At 39.4% G+C, this 19,332-nt stretch overlaps 2 protein-coding genes across 2 annotated transcripts in view; both read right to left on the reverse strand.

Moving 5' to 3' along the window:
- pdhx (pyruvate dehydrogenase complex component X) overlaps window positions 1–6,615 on the reverse strand; it is a 32,249-nt gene extending 25,634 nt beyond the window's left edge. The window contains exons 1-2 of the mRNA XM_073472820.1: window positions 6,452–6,615; window positions 2,117–2,200 (exon numbers count right to left, since the gene is read on the reverse strand). Coding sequence (XP_073328921.1) covers window positions 2,117–2,200; window positions 6,452–6,587 — 220 coding nt within the window. The 5' untranslated portion in view covers window positions 6,588–6,615. The remainder of the gene's footprint in view (window positions 1–2,116; window positions 2,201–6,451) is intronic.
- Window positions 6,616–12,618: 6,003 nt separating this feature from the next.
- On the reverse strand, window positions 12,619–18,671 carry ehf (ets homologous factor). Its single transcript, XM_073472617.1, has 8 exons — window positions 18,596–18,671; window positions 17,859–18,116; window positions 16,755–16,799; window positions 16,570–16,614; window positions 16,382–16,444; window positions 15,889–15,933; window positions 15,373–15,568; window positions 12,619–12,786 (listed from the first exon to the last, which is right to left on the reverse strand). Exons 1-8 carry the CDS (start codon window positions 18,669–18,671, stop codon window positions 12,687–12,689), a joined length of 828 nt encoding a protein of 275 aa, XP_073328718.1. The 3' UTR covers window positions 12,619–12,686.
- Window positions 18,672–19,332: the final 661 nt, after the last annotated feature.

Genomic DNA, 19,332 nt, shown 5'->3' on the forward strand with positions numbered 1-19,332 from the left:
AAAGGTTACACTAGAACGTATCTGCTTGGGCTTTGGCCTACATATCAAATGAAGGGCTTAATCAATGTTTCATGGGAAAGAATGTGAGATATGGCAACGCGGCGTGTCTGATAGAAGGGAAGATTTTCGCCTATCCTTAGAATCTCGGTAGATTCCCACTGGTCCACCGCATGAGAGAGCTGGAATATATTAGCATCTGCTTAGCAGTGAAAGAGGTTGGCAATTAGGAGCCACTGGTTCAGGTTCTCCGTGTTCATATGCCCATTTTGAGCTACACCTGTTTATGGCGTTGGGCTGAATGATAACAAATTCAATTAGTCTTCATAATTTTAATTTTGTCTATTTTTGAAATTGAATTTTTTGCATTCTAAAAATAAAAACAAATGTTGATGATTTGATGGTGATTTTTGATTCCTTAAGTCTGCAGAATATGATTTGTAGGCTGAGGCATGCAGCACCACAATGTTACATTTATAATAGTATGTTTTGACACATTTAACCTTTATCAAAAAAAATTGTAGATGCTGCTTCATTAATATTTCTAATAAATGGTAAACCCTTTAGTGCATAATCTAAATGGGTTTAAAATCGAAAAATACCCCAACAGATGGGCCTCATCGTCTCCTTGGACAAAGAAGGAGAGAAGAAATAAAATCTATTGTTGTCAGTTGCAGAGCAAATGCTTGTTAGAAATCAATAGTTTAATGTTGGAGATAAAGAATGTTTTGGTTACATTGCAGCAGAACGGAACCTGCTTATTTCTATCCTTTAGCGCTTGCAGTAAATCTATTTCATGGAGAGAGTCAAGAGGAGGCACAGGATGATTGAATCGTCTTTGTGACATATGTCCATGTGTTGAGATGCGAGGCGGATACAAGGTATATGAGATGCAGGTCAAAGGTTAGGCAGAAAAAAAAGCTGCAAGAAGGTGCATCAGAGTGTCATTTAGCAGGCAGTAGTGAAATCAAGATATGTCAAAGGCAAAAAAGAATCGTATAAAGCCTCAAATTAATACCTAAATTGAAAAAGACATGAGTTTGTAGGCTGTGTTTAGGGTGAGAGATGTGTGGGAAGGAAAAAGGAGAAACAGGGTGGGTCAGGGAAGAAGTAGATGGGGATGGGTGAGGGGAAGGTTGAAAGAGCAGAGGGAGTATTGACGTTGGAAGCCCCTGAGAGCGAGCAGTAGCGGAGTCGAGATTGGATTTGTATGAGGCTTTAACACCGTATGACCCCAGGGGTTAGGTGTGATGTGCAATATTAAAGATTAAACAGGCGACCCCCGAGCCTTTTCACCTCTGCTCTACCGGAAGAGCAACGGACATAACAACAAAAAAAATACTCAGGAAGCATAGATATGTAGACCAGGGATAGATTATCATACATGACCTGCATTTATGTGTTTGGAAGAAACTCAAAAAGGGGCAACTTTGTGGGAAAAAACATTATTTTGTTTTATTTAGTAAAATTCTAATTAAAAAAACAAGAAAATCTGAGGATTTCTACGCGACAAAAAACACAAGATTCCACTGTAGAACAGGTAATAACACTAACCAGAATACAAACAAGTGCTTTTTGTAAGCTGGGACCAATTTAGTGAGAGACAGTAGCATCCCAGATGTGTTTTTCTTGTCACTGAGAATTTATTTTTTCTCCCCTTTCCCTTTCTCTCTCACACACATATGTTCATATCTCAGCCCGACTCACAGAAGCACATGGCAACACAGCAGCCAATCAGAATTCACTGCGCTGCCTCCTGATAAATGAGAGTGTGGCTGAGGCGGCTGCCTGAGCAGAGTTGCTAAGCAGTGATGAATAGTGACTGCTGAGTTTCCTTGAGCCAATTAGCCACCAGAGGCCCTCAGGTGCTCTGGAGCTCAGGCCACAGCCGCTCAGAGCAAAGTAATGTCATCGAGTAAATGATTAGTGCAACTGTTGGTCAATCATTATGGGAGAAAGAAATCAGCTTTTTGATCCGATGAGCGCATATGCAGAGGATTTTTTCTGTGAGAACTACATATATTTGATCTTAGTAGTAAGTTAGTTGGAAGAAGTGAAGGAAAAAAACAGTGGTAATGAGAGCTGGCATATGAAGTCCTGTGTCACATGTTCATTTTACCTTCCTTCTTCATCCATTTGACAATGTTTCCCTCCTCCATGGTGGGAGAGAGAGCGGGCATTTCCACTTTGAGTCCGCTGACACCTACAGGACAGAAAGAGAACATCACAATTCACATCAGGCTTGGAACTTTAGGCAGCGATATTTCCATTAAAATCATATGCAGAACCTTCCTACAGTCAGGTCAACATCAACGAGGGCATGTGAATGTCAAAATAAATCAAGCAACACGCCAAGGAGTAGCAGTGCTTGGCTGCAACAAGGCCTGAGGGGGTTGCAACACATTCAACTCGGCAGCAGAGCGCAGGAAGAGATGGTGGCGCTCTGACAGGAGAAGGCTGGCAGGTCACTTATGTAATTGTGATCCTGGCTGACAATGCACTGGAGGCTGCAGAGCCACTTGTACTCTTGCAGGCTTTTGCGCTATTGTCAAAGCCCCCTGACTGTCACCAGCAGAAGTCCCTCAGAAGGCCAGGGTTCCGGACACCGGGTCTCCCGGTCATGAGGGGAAAGCACAAATCCAAGCTGAAGAGGCATCACTGCTTTACTACAACTAGCCTGCAGTGCTGCAGATAAAAGCAGCCAGGCTTATTGCTCAGACATGGCAGGGAAACCCTTTTGTTTAGTGAATTCTATTTGCTCACTGAACTGCTTACATACATTTATGATATGCAGAAAGACAAAGTGATATGGATATAATAGATAAGAGAGAGAAAAGGTAAACAGATGAGGCAGATCAGGGTTGCATAACCCTGAAGGGTTTTGTCAAGTTGAGCAGTTTTATTGGATGTGATGTGACCCAAGAGTTCAAATAGAGCCCATAAGACTCGATCGTTGAGATTATAAGATGCTGCTTGTAGAGGCGATATTAACAATGCTACTACTGCCTAAACTAAATAAAATCATTGGAATAATCATTAGATCAAAAGTAATTATGAGATATCTCTATTTGTCTCCAAAGTGCATATTATCATATTTCAATACTATTAATGAAAATGAAAAATCGTGAAAAGTGGTCTGCATTCAGTTTTTGGCAGTTTTGGCCATGATGAGATGTTTTGGTACATAACATAACAATAATCCAAGTTATTTGAAATTAAGAAAAGTAAAATGAATGCTTTGTGGCCATGTTGTGTGCTGCTGCCATCTGCTGGATATTTTGCAATGTTACAAAATGTATCTGTATGAAAAAGACTAGTTTATTTCATATATATTCAGCTTTTTTGTGACTTCACTTTTTACATTTTCCTTCAGTATCTGGAAGGAATACAATTAAATGCAAAACAAACATATCTGTCTATTTATATGTGTGTGTGCGTGTATAGAAAAAGAGAAAAGACACTTTTCAAACATATTAACACATTAAAATTGAGTCAAACAGCAGCTTTGAACATCAATCTTTTTGTTTTATGAATTACTCCTCTGTTTGTGTGTTTGTGTGTGTGTGTGTGTGTGTGTGTGTGTGTGTGTGTAACAATCTGTCACAGCAGTACACTGCTTTCACATGGAGCCCCTATCATGTGATCAGTTTCACAAGCGCTATTCCTACAAAGCCACATCAAACTGTCTGCAGCAAAAAGTGTTCACCACTGAAATCATGAGCAGCATATCATCAGTCCATTATCTATCATATATCAAACATTCACATAGCTCTTAGCAGGACAATCCCCTCAATTCATCCTTTGGTTTCTTCAGGCAGACAATTATTTCTGCCCTGATTCATTTCCCAGTGCCTTTTACTGGTGGTGAATAGTGAATACCTGCCAAGCGGTGAAATTGTTTCCCGCCGGGTAAGAGCTAAGAAACTGCTTAATAGCAATTCATATATTATTTCTGGCTCCAGTATGAACCAGTCAGTATGCTAATATTTCAACAGTCAGACCTTTTTGTGTAACTGATTATTGCTTCCCAAACCTGACTTTGTCCATGTACCTTCTTCATTCTCACTAGGGCTGCAAGATACAGTTTAAGTGCTAGAGGGACCTGAGGTGGAGGCTGTGGACTCATACAAATACCTCGGGCTGTGGCTGGATAATAAACTGGACTGGACAACACACACCAGCCACCTGTATGGGAAGACGCAAAGCAGGCTGTACTTCCTAAGGAGACTGCGGTCTTTCAACATCTGCAGCAAACTGCTGTGGATGTTTTACCAGTCTGTGGTTGCCAGTGTCCTCTTTTACACTGTAGTGTGCTGGGGGGGCAGCACATCCAAGAAGGACACATCCAGACTGGATAAACTGATCAGGCGGGCCAGCTCTGTGGTCGGCATGAAGCTCGACCCTCTGGTGACGGTGGCAGAGAGGAGGACACTGGAAAAACTGCTGGATATTATAGACAATACCAGCCACCCTCTGCACACCGTCATCAGTGACCAGCGGAGCCTGTTCAGTGAAAGACTGCTCCTTCCCAAGTGTAGGACCAACAGACTTAAGAACTCCTTTGTCCCTCATGCCATCAGGCTGTACAACTCCTCACTTGGGGGGAGGAGGAAATAGGAGGAAACAGATAACCGGCAATACTGCAATACTGTGATTTCACTGTGCAACAACTTATTTATCTATTTATCTATTTATTCACATACATACCTGGACACTCTCACTTTCGTGCAATAATTTCTGTACAATAACAAATATACAGTCCTACATTCACATTTATTTTATTTTATTTTATTTATCCTATTTTATTTTAATCTATTTTTATTGTATTCTATTGTATTTTGTTCTATTCCTATCTTTATTTTCTATTTTTGCTAAGAGTCTATTTTCTCGTGAACTGTATGCTGCTGGAAATTCAATTTCCCTGAGGGAGTCATCCCAACGGGATCAATAAAGTGAAGTCTAAGTCTAAGTCTAAGTCTAAAATAAAAAAAAATCACATTGGGATTATTTTGACAGATATTACTGTTGCACTGTGATTGACAATTGGTGGGAATGGTCATATTTGCATTATAATTTTCATTTTCACTGATAAAACTATCGTGATGGTGTGACATTTGTTAAAGTCTTTCCAAAATTTTTTTTTTTTTTTTCCCACATATGGGGGGAAAGATGTGGAAAAACATTTTAGACATATTATTATAATGCTCTTTTAAAAAATCTGCAATGTACACTTTAACATTTTCATTGGTCTTAACTGTGCCTGATACTCAGCAGGTCAGACTTAAAAAATGTATAAAATATTTCTTTTAACAAGCACCGATATAGTTTGTAGACAGATCTATATTATATAGCTTTAACACTAATGTTGAGCTTTAATATCAAATGTTTTAGATATTACCCCAACAATATTTGAATTTAATTTATTTATAACTATTAAGCACTTTATCAAACACATCAGCCTTTTGTAGCTTTTCTTCAATTTTTTGTTGTGTGTGCTGAGATTAAGAATTATTATTTGTCTGCACTTTATTTTCTGTTTGCAATAATTTACATAATTTGTTCTGACACTAAATCAAAATCTATTATTGGGTGCACCTACATTATGTGCCGGTGCACAAAAATGAAAAATAAAGGCGTGCCAGTGCAACTGGTGTAAGGAGTTAGTCTGGAGCCCTGTTTTAAGATTTATGCAGTATAGTTTTTTGATTAAATGTGCAACCCAAATTCTCACACTGACCACAGAAAACAAAAAGTGGAGTGACTAAATGATGTCCTGAACCATCATCATCCATCTCAGTGATGCTGCACATTAATAACTATGAGAAGGCTACAGCAGTCAGACCACTGGATTCAGTCGAATGAACTTTGAAATGTCACAGTAGGAAAAGCACTGGTGTTAATAACAAAATAAATAATGTCTGACTTTAATTAACCTGCTTCAGTTCTAGGGTCTTGATTCTGGTTCAGTCACACTGTCAGGTCTTACTGGGACACTTGCTTAGAGCAGAACCATCTTTACTGTTATTGACATTGTGAGCAACACCTGTGATTTCCTACAATGACAAGGCAAACTGTCGGCTCTGAAAGAGACTTTTTCATCTAATTTTTCTGTCTCATGTTTGTTCTTAAGAGTTAGAAAACACAGGTGGGATCAAATTATCTTCTTAAACTGTCAGCTGTCAAAAAAGGGAGATTCTTCACAACCCCAACATTAATGGACCTCTGCTCTCCCGTCACCTGAGGCCAAACGAAACCCGGAATAATCAGGCTGGAATGCGACTTAACAGTCCTCCCATTTAACAACACTGTTATTACATACAATGCTATGAAAAACAGTAACGAACGACCCTAATGACACGACTAGAGGTGGAATATTATGTTAGCAAATGTCAGCGGCTGCCCGCCCAGACGAAGAGGACAAACGCTGTCCTCCTATTAAACTGTCAACACTCACCGAGGAAACATGGCGACTGGAAGAAGTGTCTGACGTGCTCCTGCCATGGATGTGTGGCCCGTGAACATTTACTATAACCTGATAATCTGAGGCCAAATAATATCCCTTGACGACCCAGACGCAAGGAGGCCGCCATGTTCTCGTCCTCCGTCGGTGAGACGTGTCCATATAGATGCCTGACGGTAAAACAGCGGAGAGGGGACGGAAAGCATGATTTAAAAATGAGAATTAATTTTGTGACGAGTGTCTACTCCAGAAAGCTTTTATAAAATATCGGGTGTTATGCGATTTATTCAATTTACACATAAAATGCAATATTGATTTATTTTGGTATAAACGAGCAGGCGAAAAAAGAGGCAACTCCTCTGGGTCCTTCGACGGCCTTCATGCTGTTGTTCTGTTGTGTGTAACTGGTCGAGCTCTCCAATGGTCAGTCATCTACTGCCCTCTGCTGGGGGGATCAGAACCAGAATCAGAATCTGAATTCCTTTATTTGTCCCGCAAATAGGGAAATGTCTTTGTCACAGCAGCCAAAGGACAATAATTACAATAAACAATAATAAAAAGTAAAAAAAAAAAAAACAATATAATAAGAAGATAAGAAATATAATTGACTCGTATATACATAGTATTTACAATATGAACACCGTAGTAATATTTATAATATGAACAGTGTAATTATAAATAGTGTGGTATCTTTATTTACAAATAATACATAATAAATATGGGTATTAAAAATTGTCCAGTTAGTGCAAACCAAAATGTATATGGATATGTGTAGAGTTTTTTATGGCATAGTGCACATGTGAGGTCTACTACTGGGAGCAGTGCTCGTTGTACAGTCTAACAGCAGCAGGAAGGAAGGACCTGCGATACCTCTCCTTCACACACTTAGGGTGTATCAGTCTGTCGCTGAAGGAGCTGACCAGTGCAGTGATAGTGTCCTGCAGGGGGTGGGACTCCTTCACCAGCAGCGATGACAGCTTATCCATCATCCTGCTCTCTCCCACCACCTGCACTGGGTCAAGAGGGCGTCCCAGGATGGAGCTGGCCTTCTTGAAAAGTTTGTCAAGTCTCCTCCTACCTGCTGCCGAGATGCTGCTGCTCCAGCAGACTACACCATAGAAAATGGCTGATGCCACCACAGAGTCATAGAAAGTTGTCAGGAGTGCCCCCTGCACCCCAAAGGACCTGAGCTTCCTCGGCAGATGGACTCTGCTTTGTCCATTCTTGTATGTTGCTGCAGTGTGATCAGTCCAGTACAGTTTATTGTTCAGGTGAACTCCCAGGTACTTGTAAGACGTCACCATCTCAATGTCTGTTCCCTAGATGTTCACCTGTGTGCAGGGTTGTCTGTGCCTGTGGAAATCCACCACCAGCTCTTTGGTCTTCCCGGCGTTGAGCTGGAGGTGGTTCCGCTGGCACCAGTCTACGAAGTCCTGAATAAGTTCTCTGTAGGCTCTGTCGTCCCCGTCCCTGATGAGGCCGACGATAGCAGAGTCGTCAGAGAACTTTTGTAGATCGCTGTGGGGTGAGTGGTGGGAGAAGTCTGCAGTGTACAGGGTGAACAGGAAAGGGGCCAGGACTGTTCCCTGTGGGGCCCCCGATGATCTACTGCCCTCTGCTGGGGAGATCATAACATGCTCCTGTCAAAAAAGTAGTTATGTGTTTGAAACTTGTAAAACTAGTTTCAGAACAGTGTATGTGGAAACGGGCTTATACTCATAATTTGACTACTATTAAACAGTTTTTTTTCTCTCACTTTAATTGCAGTTGTTTGGTGTGCATGCAGATTCTTGAATGTCAGAACCATGTCAGTAACTTATTTTATATTTTGTTTTATAATTTCATTGTTCTCCTGGTGATGCCTATGCAGGTGACCACCATAGAGATAAATGTCTGTAATATATAAATGTCATATTTACATTAATTTACCCAAGTATTAGGCTCTGATATCTTTTTTTGATTTTTGAGAGCAAAAAAGCTTTTTTTTTTAAAATCCTCCCAAGTCTTGTTTAGTCTTACATCAAAAAAATGTTGTGATAGCTTACTTACTTACTAATTCTTGTTGTTGTCTTCCTTTATATATTTGACCTGTGAATAAATCCATCAATATATATGAACAAACAAAATAAAATATCTTAAATCGAATCAGATTTATGTTGATTCCATGATAGATGATGTAAAATTCCACTTTGATGGAAGAGAAAAACACGGCAAATTTATAAATGTGTCTGGATTGGCGAAGATTTATATCTCCTCAAGAACAATGATATCAAATCCATGTGAAACTTCCCTGATGAAAACATTAGAAGGAAATAATAGAAGTAGGTCAAGAAGTGAAATTACTGTGACTTGATATGACTTAATGATATACCTGTTCTTTTTTATTACAAATGAATGTGATGTTTCTAATTTTGAATTTCAGTTAATTACATAGGGGTTTGCTAAATGTGAAAAAAACAAATTTATTTTCTTATAAAACATACAGCAGAACCACGTGTGTTAACTTCCCATTTCTTTTAAAAAACATGTCACACTGAACAAAATAATGTACACATGTGAACCTGTATTTATAGATACAGCATATACTGTATGTATATTTATGTTTTTGTGAAGGTGTTATAAACAAGGAAACATTTGGTGAATTACTGGTTAAAAGCACCTGGGGAAACGAACAGTTATGGTAAATCCACAAATCTGAGCAGGAAGTTGGCTTCACGACAGGCTGACATGACAAGATAAGTCTGCATCGTCATGGATACTTCCGCGTGTTTTCATCTCATCACAATGCAGACAAGACGTAGGTGTGAATCACACTCAACCTCATTGTCAGTTGTTTATATAAACGCTGTAGGCCAGGTGTTTAAGTCCTACCTGTCTCATATGTTACTTTCTCTTTCATAAGATTATAAAGTTGTGTGTGATTTTTAACTGGGCAGCGAACTGCGACGCAGTCCCCCTCCAAAAAGCTGCATTAGTGACGCGGGTCTAATCTGTCCAACTCACAGTTTGGGCTGAATGCCTCCCAGGTCCTTTTGAGTGTGAAGAGAAAATGATAAGGGGGGCTGATAAGCTGAGGCTGTGTATCTGCTGAGAGAACACAATAGCCCCACTGAGCAGGCACGGGACACAGACACAAAATCCCAGCTGGCTCTCTTTATGCCCGTGCTCTGGCTATCTTTCATCGCTTCCCTGTTCTTCCTCCAGCATGTATCTGATTGAATTAATGTCCTGCCTTTTTAAATAATAAAAATAGCCCGTGCGTGGCTCATTCAAATCTGAAAATAATTTTCAGACAATAAGAGATAAAGGCACTTGGGACAGATATTGCATATTGTTTTTCGGCCAAACAAAGGCAGCCATTGTTTCATCAGTGCAGCCTGAGGTAACACAGTGTAGGAGGTAAATAGATTTTTACCTGTACATGGCGCCGTCATTTTCCCAGACAGGTGTCTGCGATGCAAACACACTCGCCACTAAAGTGAGACTCATGGATCAAATATCTCTTCTCATTTGTGCTTTTTGTGTTGTTTCCCAGATCGTTTACAACCGGTTTGGTTACATGTTTGCCTTCATGCCATCAGTGCCAGCCACTGGTGCCTTACGACCGTGTTTTGTTAGTACTTGTTACGCTGGTTTAACGGTGCTTTCCCAAATTTCCGAGAACAATACACTGACTTTTCTTGCTAAAAGTCAATTCTCAAGAAGCGCTGAGGTCATAAGCCTCAATAAATCAAACTTAGAACTCCTGACACCCGACAGCTGGTATCTGGTTTGAATCAGATGTCAGGGGCCGTCACAGATCCTCACGCACTGATGGCATGTAAAGCCTGGGTTTGCATTCACAGGGCAGTGGTCTGGTAGGAAAATCAAGCTCCGGTCTCTTTGTGCTGCAGAGGTTAGATTTGCCTAACTGAACACTTATCTTCACTCAGTTACATCAAACACGTCCCCATATCACAGCTCAATTGAAACTGAGGCCACATGCCTCTGATTAGTGTTGTAAAAAGTCATACTCAAAGTGAAGATATGCTGTTTGACTTTGGAAAAGTCACCCACACAAACAGTACTTGAGTATTGAAAGTAATCATCTGGCAATAAATGTACTTAACTATCAAAAGTACAAGTGAAAGTAAATTAAACATGTATTTACATGTATACTTGACGTTGACTTGGCATTTTTCTGTTTATCAGAATAATAAATTAATCTGATACAGCATGCAGTCTGCCAAGTAACTAGTAGTTCTAGCTATCAATTAAATGTAGTGGAGTAAAAAGTGCAATATGTCTCCTCCAAATGAAGTGGAGTGGAAGTATAAAGTAGCATAACATTGAAATACTAGGTAAAGTACCTCAAAGTTGTATGTAAGTGCAGGACTTGAGTAAATGTACTTAGTTACATTCCATCACTGAAATGAAAACTAGCTTTAATCCCCCAGTTGATCTCTTTGTACTGCATCAGTGTTCATGTAAAATGGTTTAGTAATCAAACCCAGTGAGGCATGTGAGGCGAACTAACACACATCCTGTTCGTGATGCTTTACCTCATTTGTTTGTGGCAGTTACACTTATCTTCACTGTCATCGTTAAGCTTATAATGACTTTTCACTAAGTGACATGTTAATCGCAGCTGTGTTTGATTTTGAACGCTCTACTAATATAAGATTCATATTAAGGCTCATGACAAGTGCTGCTCCGGAGAAACTACAAAGTGTGATTGCCGTACGTTACGTCACATAATCCAAACAATGGAATATGATGGCACTTCAGTCTCAATCGCATCGCTTGCTTTTCTCATGTAATATAACAATATTGCAATCAGTGGCTATTATCTCAACCCAATCAGGGGCAGTCGCTGGTTATATCAGCGCTCTGTGTTTCATCGGGTCGTCGATAGAAAACAAAATTAGAGCAAAGTCCTCTAATCAGCGACGCTTTCCTGCTAGCAGGAAGAAATGCTCTGTTAATTGTTTACAAATTCCATTAGATCTGATGGTAGAAGATTGTTCATGATGTGGCTCTTGATAATGACATGTGGTGTCATTTCCTCCATCATGCTGGTTAGCGACACTGATGAGTGTGAGAGCAGAGCGACTAAAACTGAAAGAGATGCAGCAGCGGTGCAGTGGGCAAATTTTGGAAGCCATCAGGAAAAGATAATAACAGAGCGTGGTGTCAATCAATGCCACTCTATGTAAAGAAGGCTTATAAAAGGCAGATAAATTGGAGTGTAGATTAGACACGGATTTGCTTGCGAAACGCAGGCCAAAGAAAGGAGCCCTTTATTGACGCTGCTTTTATCTGCTTTGGCCATCTAGGCCCAGTCAGTCGTGCAGGCCTGCAGGAACCAGCCTGGCAGCTGTGTGGCACGCACTGGTGAACAATTAACAGTGGCATTTCACACTGATGTGATAAAACAGAGATGACCTGGACTATCTCTATGCAGATGACTATTCAAAGTTAAATGTAGTAGATCTTAGTCACACTCGAAAATGCCGAGCGAGAAGAGCTGCGATTTGGTGATCGATCAGAACAATACTTCTTATTCTCATAGCGAGTAAAAGTCCATTGTCCGGTTTTTGATTCATACAAATTGTACAACTGCATTCTGAAACATGACCTTCGTGAAATAAAAACAACAGGCTTTATTTGTATTAAACATTAACAAACATTTACACACTTTTTTCTTTTACAGCTCAGTGAATGCAAACACAAGACAAATCATTTCCTGCTTGTTTATGTATTCTATCAATTCATTGCTGCATCGTGCTTATGGAATGCATTTATTATTATTTATGATGTTGTTTTCCTGCAGTGATCAAGCGTCCCATCCCAAAGGACACTTCACAGTACACATGTCAAAACACTCACCATACATCCACGTCTCTCTGCAACACGTGTTTTGAATGCAAAATGTGCTCCTTTGGGACTTTGGGAAAAAAAATGTAAGAGAAACGGGATTCGCCGTGTTTTATGTTAGCTTCTCGTTTTTTCTTTTCTTTATGTAAACACAGGTTTGATAAGCATGTTTCTAATAAGGCACGGTAAAGAACGTCTCAGTGCAGTCACACAGCAAAGGGATACGTTTAAAAAGCAAAACAAACAGATACAGTTATCAACAATGTGTAAACAGCTCAAACAACTCTTTATCAAAAAACAGTCAATGAAAACTACAATAAAACATGACATTTGCATAGAACTTCAAAGAAAACACATTAAATTAATGAAATCGTCACTTCTCTGACTCCCTCCAGCCTCTCGCGTTCCTTCCGAACTTGTAAACCAGTCTGCGTCCGTCTACTCGCTCTAGGATCTCTCTTTTGTAGTAATATCTGCAAAAGAGCAACAGATGAACTGGCTGATAAATTCAATTCAAAATGACTTTTTGTGATGTAGTCTGATAACTTGAATATGGTATGAATCAGATTAATAACAACAATTCAGTGTTTTGTTTTTTTTTGCCCTCAAACAACATGTCTGATAACTAGAACGAGATGAATTACAACAATTTGTGTCTGGTGAAATAATCCCACTAACATATGCACTGTCTGTGTATCCAGCCCACATGGACACTCGGCTAAGAATAGTCCCTAACACACTCATTCCTCCAGTAAGAATAATGTTTGCTAAAAACTAGAGTATCCAGCCTCTTTAGTTGACTTTATTCACCTTGACATTCTGAGAGGTGGATTACAGCATTGCTGGTTTTGGCCTTTTCCATAGGATTTGTTGACAATAACACAATTATAGAGTTTTGGCATTTTCATCTCACTTTTGTTATCATATGTAAAATGTATGTTTGTATTCCACTACAATGACATACATAAGTTGTGTTCCCCTCCAATCAGTATGAGTAAGAAGCTTAATTGGATTATTATGCATTTGTTAAAGAAAGCATGTTGGATTATCAACCTAGCCGCCAGAATACAATGTTGGTAGTTAACAGTTCTGCAAACCACTGACACGTTCACATTTGTACATGTGAAGGCTATGTGTGATATCATGTTCATGTTACATGTTTATGACCTCATGTCCATAATAGGAAATAGTGGATGGCGGTGGAGTTAGGCGACAAGACTGGCAAGCCAGTGACCGCAGTTCAAGACTAACATCTGTAAGCATGACACCAGTGGATATTTAAGGCAAAGTATTTCAAAGTATTTTAAGCCAAAACATGTTTCCCTAACCCCGACCAAGTTGTTTTTGTTCCTAAACCTAGCCAGAATATAAGCACAGTGTTGTATCAACACAAAATTGAAAATTGAACCTAAAGAAACATAAAGTTGCAACATAAAGAAATACTGAGTGTCAACATATCTGTGGTCTGCAGAAACTCAATTGCCAACATTTATTCTGCCGATTGGGTTGGCCTGCTGTATATTGCTTTTATCAGATTACTCTAAAGTCGAGGGTAGCTATCAATTACTCTTCTACTTGTTTGATTCACTGTGTTCATCCACTGGATGATCAATAACTTTGTCAGTAGAGGTAAAAGTTGCCTCACTCATCTGTTGTGTGGCAGATATCTTTCCTCTCAAAATATTTTTCAAATTTCCTCCAACTTCAATCCCATAAACTCAAATGAAAGAGAAACTAAATTAGTTTGGTTGTTACTCCTTTGCTTTTGTTATTCATAACAGAGAGTATCTGTTTGGTGATGCCATCAAGCAGCAAATTCTTCCGCTGCACCACACTAAAGAGAAAATCAGCTTTGTGGTCACAGTGACAATACCTTCGGGCACATTTTGTAGTTCCCAGTGGTTTGCACTACAATGAAATTAAGCTCATTTGATGAGCTCATTTGAATGTAAAGCTGTGACTATTGCAGGAGCACAAGAAGATTTTCTGAGGAGAAGGCCATTTGGGAGAAAAGCAGGAACATGTAGCAGTTCAAAAATGAGTCCATTTTAGGAAATCAGTGATGGTAAATGGTAGTGGACTGGTTTTTGGATGTGTAACTTTTAATGGTGTCAAGCATATAAGTGAAAGCAACAAAAACAAGTACATTTCTTAGTCATTGCAGTCAGTTCTTTTCAGTAGCAAGTGCATTATAAGATGCTTTAGTAAATTGGATTAGGCACAATGCAGTGTGAAATTTCTTGCTCATCACAGATTTTACAAGCTAATACCAAACTAAAGACCAACCCTGTGTGCATGTAGGATGTATTCTGTACTGGATGTGCAGGACCTTTATTTCTGCTGCCAGGTTTCACTCCCTCTGAGGGTAAAGTGAGGAAAAAAGCTGAGTAACAGCCTACATGATAACATTAAGCAACCACAGTTGCTACTGAACACAATGAACAGTATCAAAAATCAAAGAGACCTAAATGTCTTAATTGTCTTGGTAACACGTTACAACAAGATACACAACAATGTGAGTAGTTACTGAGTCACGAGTAAGGAAGAAATCTGGAACAACTTGATAGTCAAGAAATTGTTAATGAGGACTATAATGATGAGTTTCTGGAGAGCGGGCTGGGAGATATTATAGTAATGAATCATTAGGTAATTATTAGTTCATAAATATCTGTAGATCAACACACTAGCTACTTTCTTCATGAGTTGTTCCTGATGAACCATGAACCTAATGAATCATAGTATCTCCTTCTCTGTTCTCTAGTAAGTCATCATTATCTACTATATACACCTCGAATCACAGTTATTCAGGAATTACTCATTAAAGATTCATTAACTATTTATTAACTATCAAGTCGTTCCTGATTCCTTCTTTACTCGCTCCTTAGTATCTACTCACAATTTTGGGAGCCTTATTGTAAAGTGTTGTCCTTGCCTTTGTTATCAAATCTCAATTTAAATGAATACTTTTTGGAAATTTAATTTCTTTTCCGGTTATTGATAACTTGCTTTCTGGTTTTGTACTTATGTAACCACATGTATGATAGCTGTTACAGGCTTACCTCATTGCCCGACTTAGTTTCTCGTAGGTCATGCTGCTGTTATTCTTCTTCTTGCCCCATAACTGTGCCACCGCTTCAGACTTAAGGAAGCGAAAAACCCCCTCTGTCCGATCCTCCCACTTGATCAGCCCTGGGTTTCGCTCTGGGTTCAGCAGAATGTCCCTGATGAACTCCCACAAGTGGGTCCCCCTTGGGTCTATGGGCAAAGAAAGTAGCTTAAATGGGATGATCAAACATATCGATCCGGTGTCTAAAGCCTAAATCTACAAGACACATTAAAACTTAACAGAATTGTACCAATAGGTCGGTTTAAAATCTTGATTACAAAGTAGTCTGCTCTTGCGTGCAACTGTTTTTAACTATGTTGTGTTTGTTTGTTTTCACGTTTATCATTTTTATGTGTATTTATTCTGTTTTACTTTCAATATTAATGAAAATGAGGCATTTAAGTAAAGACTGAATAAATGAATATCATAACATAAATGTTCCTATAATATGTAAACATGTGTTACTTACTGTGTTTTTTGACCTGATGAGGACGACTGAAAGATCTTTTGATATCTAAGAGAGAGAAATCAAATTACCGTTGAATCCTTTTATCAATATTATTTCATTTTTTAGGAAACACTTTCTGGTTTTAAATTGGACCCCAACATAAGAAAAAATGCATTACACTTATTATAACAATGAATTGCTTTGCAAACAATTTATTGTAAAGGTTCAGTTGAAACTTAATGACATTCAAATAATGTTTAGATTTAGATAAACTCCACATCATTTATGAATCTGATGTTGAGTATTGTCAACATCAGTAGCAACCTTACAATAAACAATTGCTTAGTAAATGGTTAATAAAGCATTTCACTAAGTTTGTTAACAATGAAGTAACTATTCACTAAAGTATAATAACTTTAAATTACTATTAATCAATTATTGTTACTTATGTCGGGGTCCAATTAAAAACCAGAAAGTGTGAACATGTTTTGTTGCGTATATCATGATTCCTCACCAGGGCTAGAAGGGGTTGGAGAGGCAACAGGTGCGAGGGGGTGGATCGAGGGATCGTAGATTTCTGAGTTAATAAAGGAAAAAAATAATCAAAGTTAACATTTCATTTATTTGTGACATTGTGATTTTCAAATTGAGCAATAACAGAGATAATGCAGCAGATTGATATAGGCTGTTTGTTTACTGTACCTCCAGGTGAATAGCTGACATCTGGAAATGGACAAGAGAAGTCTACTGTAAAGAGGAGGGAAATAACATAAGCGAAAGCAGAATAACAGGACACAATGATTAATGTGATTTATCTGTGGCCAACAACAACTGTGGCCAAGACTGATAGTGTTGACTTTGTTTTGTTTTGATTGGATGATTCTTACATTCTGGTTTGAGTTCCAGTTGCCCTATATCCACATGGTACTGGCCTGTGCAGGGATGAGAAGGAAAAAGGAAGTGAATTATCATCACAAATCAGTGAAATCTATTTTATTATTGAAGAATGATTGTTCACATTCACATCAAACAGCTACGGGCCAAACCCTTGCTTACAGTGTTCAAAGCATCTTTAGAGCCACAGATTGCATGTTTGAGGGTGAAGCAGTGAGAACATCACTTTATTGAATATGCAGATCCTGTTTTACAGCTCCTGAACAGGATGGTGCTGTTTTCAGTGCCAACAAAGCCACAACATTTACTATTTTGGACGCTAAAAGGAGTAAAAGATTGGCCGAGAAATTACCTGCAGTCTTTTGTTGTTGTCAATTTTCAACAGGGAGCAACATGCGCAATTTAATCCAAACTTGATAACCACTGACACAAACAGTCCCCACAGTGCTATCCCCTATGGTCTCAAGTTTTTGTGGTGATTATCCATAGTTATCACAAACAGATGACAATATTATTTGATATCTGAAAAGGTAACACCTCGTCCCAATAAAACAAAGCTGTTTTTTCTTCACAGGTAGGAACAATAGCAGCACTGTGCTCGGGTTTGGTAATCTTTGGCGTATTGAATGGAGGTTAAACCTGTTGTGCTTGGTTTTCCCGTCACTACTTTTGTGGTGAGATGCCATTGACCACATACTGTAACAGAGGAATTTGCATCATGTATTGCTTTAAGTTCCTTCATTTAAAAGTAATAGTTGAAAGTGAAAAGCCTCTGGTGTATGAACTCCCATTTCTTCACAACAACCCTCAAACTCTAATCAAAAAAATAGCTTGTTTCTCAGCTACATCCCCTCTGTGCTTTGTTAAGAGACCCACTCTACCAAGAGCAAACAACAAATCCATCATCTCCTTCCCTTTGAGCAGTGACTCGCCCCTCCACAGCACCATGCAGTGTGACCCCTGACCAGCTCTGTGATCCCTTCTCAACAACACTTCAGCAAGAATCTGTTCCAGACACACTCAAATCAGCCAGCTTCTCTTTTATTGAGACTAATCAACCCTCCCCCTTCAATCCCCTCTCAGACTTTCAGACGCACCGCCCCACTTGAGCTCTGTGATGCTGTGGAAGAGAATGGGTCCCACGCTGCCGGCAGCACGGAGGAAGTCCTGGTAGCTCAGGCTACAGAGCTGATGGCCGTCCATATCAAAGTTTTGGAAGGGAATGTTGGAGGCATCGATCTGGTGCATGTCCATGACCTGCTGCAGCCACTCCCACACCTGGTACTTAGTCCAGAACTGAGGCTGGGACTCACGAGACCACAGGCGACTTGTGTAACCAGACATCACCATCGGAACTGGGGGATAGACGTCAATGATTGTGTATGAAAACATTGTAAAAACTGCACTCGACATCAGTGAATTAATTTTGTTCGTCAATGAACGCACTTCTGATGAGGGAAACATGAATTCCTCCACTGAAGGTATTTGTCAATAATTAATCTGCAGAGCAGTTTACTGAAAGAGCTGTTGAGCTATTTCTCAGTCGGGAATCCCTGATTCATGCCTTGTGTTTCAAAGCCCTGGGCTCAATAGGTGAGCAATACATCAGCTGCTAATTGTCAAATGATTTTTCATTTTGCATTGCAGTCTCATAACCAGTGAGAGAACTGTATTGTTGAATATAAAGCAATCAGACTACTTCAGCAGAAAGAAATGTCATATTTCCTCAGTGATATTATTCAGACAAGTTAATTAACTGATTTACGTCAGTGAAGAGTGCGTACATAAAGCCAGGCCACATTTAGAGTGTGTTAGTGCGGGTCATGAGCCTCACCATCAGGGTAGGAGTTAGCAGGGCCCCAGGTAGTGGTCAGCTGGCTGTCCAGGGTGGTGGATGAAGTTACACTCATATTGTAGCTGCTGCACTCTGATGTACCATGGCCCAGGGGCTGAGGCAGGAGAGGAGGAGTTCACTGTGTGGATAAATCAAAAAGAAGTTTCAACTTTTACTGACTTAGGGCATCCTGAAACACACAGAACAGCAATGCTTAAACAATTTCAATGGATACACCTCAAACATGATACATTTTTTACAATTATATATATAATATAATAACAGTTAAGTTTGTTGAATTCAAATGAATGTTTATGTACATTAAAGTTGCAATTCTTAACATTTTCATGAAATCCAACCCTATTTTTGACATTTTGAAGTTATAGGTGACATTTTTCATTTCATTTTTCATTTGCAGACATTCAGTAATTATCTCTCTGTACAGCAGTTTAGATTGCTTGTGGCGGAGATCGCCATTCCGGCATTGACTTCAGAAGGAAGGATTCACAGGAAAAACGATGCATGCATGTAATCCAGCGCACAGGGGTCGGTGAGTAAAGGCATGCGAGTAAAAAAGTTACTTTATTAAGAAACAAGTGCTTTTCATGTTACACTATTAAACACTACTTCCACTCTTTACTCAAGTATTTTTCTGATCCAGTAACATGCCTTTTAATTTGCTTCACTTGCCATTACCACTGACGAGATGTCAGCTGCTTGGAAGAAAAAGAAGCACC

This window comes from Pagrus major, chromosome 8 (genome assembly GCF_040436345.1).
Source record: "Pagrus major chromosome 8, Pma_NU_1.0".
Lineage (NCBI taxonomy): Eukaryota > Metazoa > Chordata > Actinopteri > Spariformes > Sparidae > Pagrus > Pagrus major.

Bases quoted from the DNA above. Each gene is read 5' to 3' on its own strand.
- ehf (XM_073472617.1), bottom strand. From the start codon at position 18,671: ATGAGTGTAACTTCATCCACCACCCTGGACAGCCAGCTGACCACTACC. The intron at 15,934-16,381 runs GTGAGGAATCAT...TCTCTCTCTTAG, and splicing joins TCCAACCCCTTCTAGCCCTG to ATATCAAAAGATCTTTCAGT. The intron at 12,787-15,372 runs GTAAGCCTGTAA...GCTCTTTTGCAG, and splicing joins AAACTAAGTCGGGCAATGAG to ATATTACTACAAAAGAGAGA.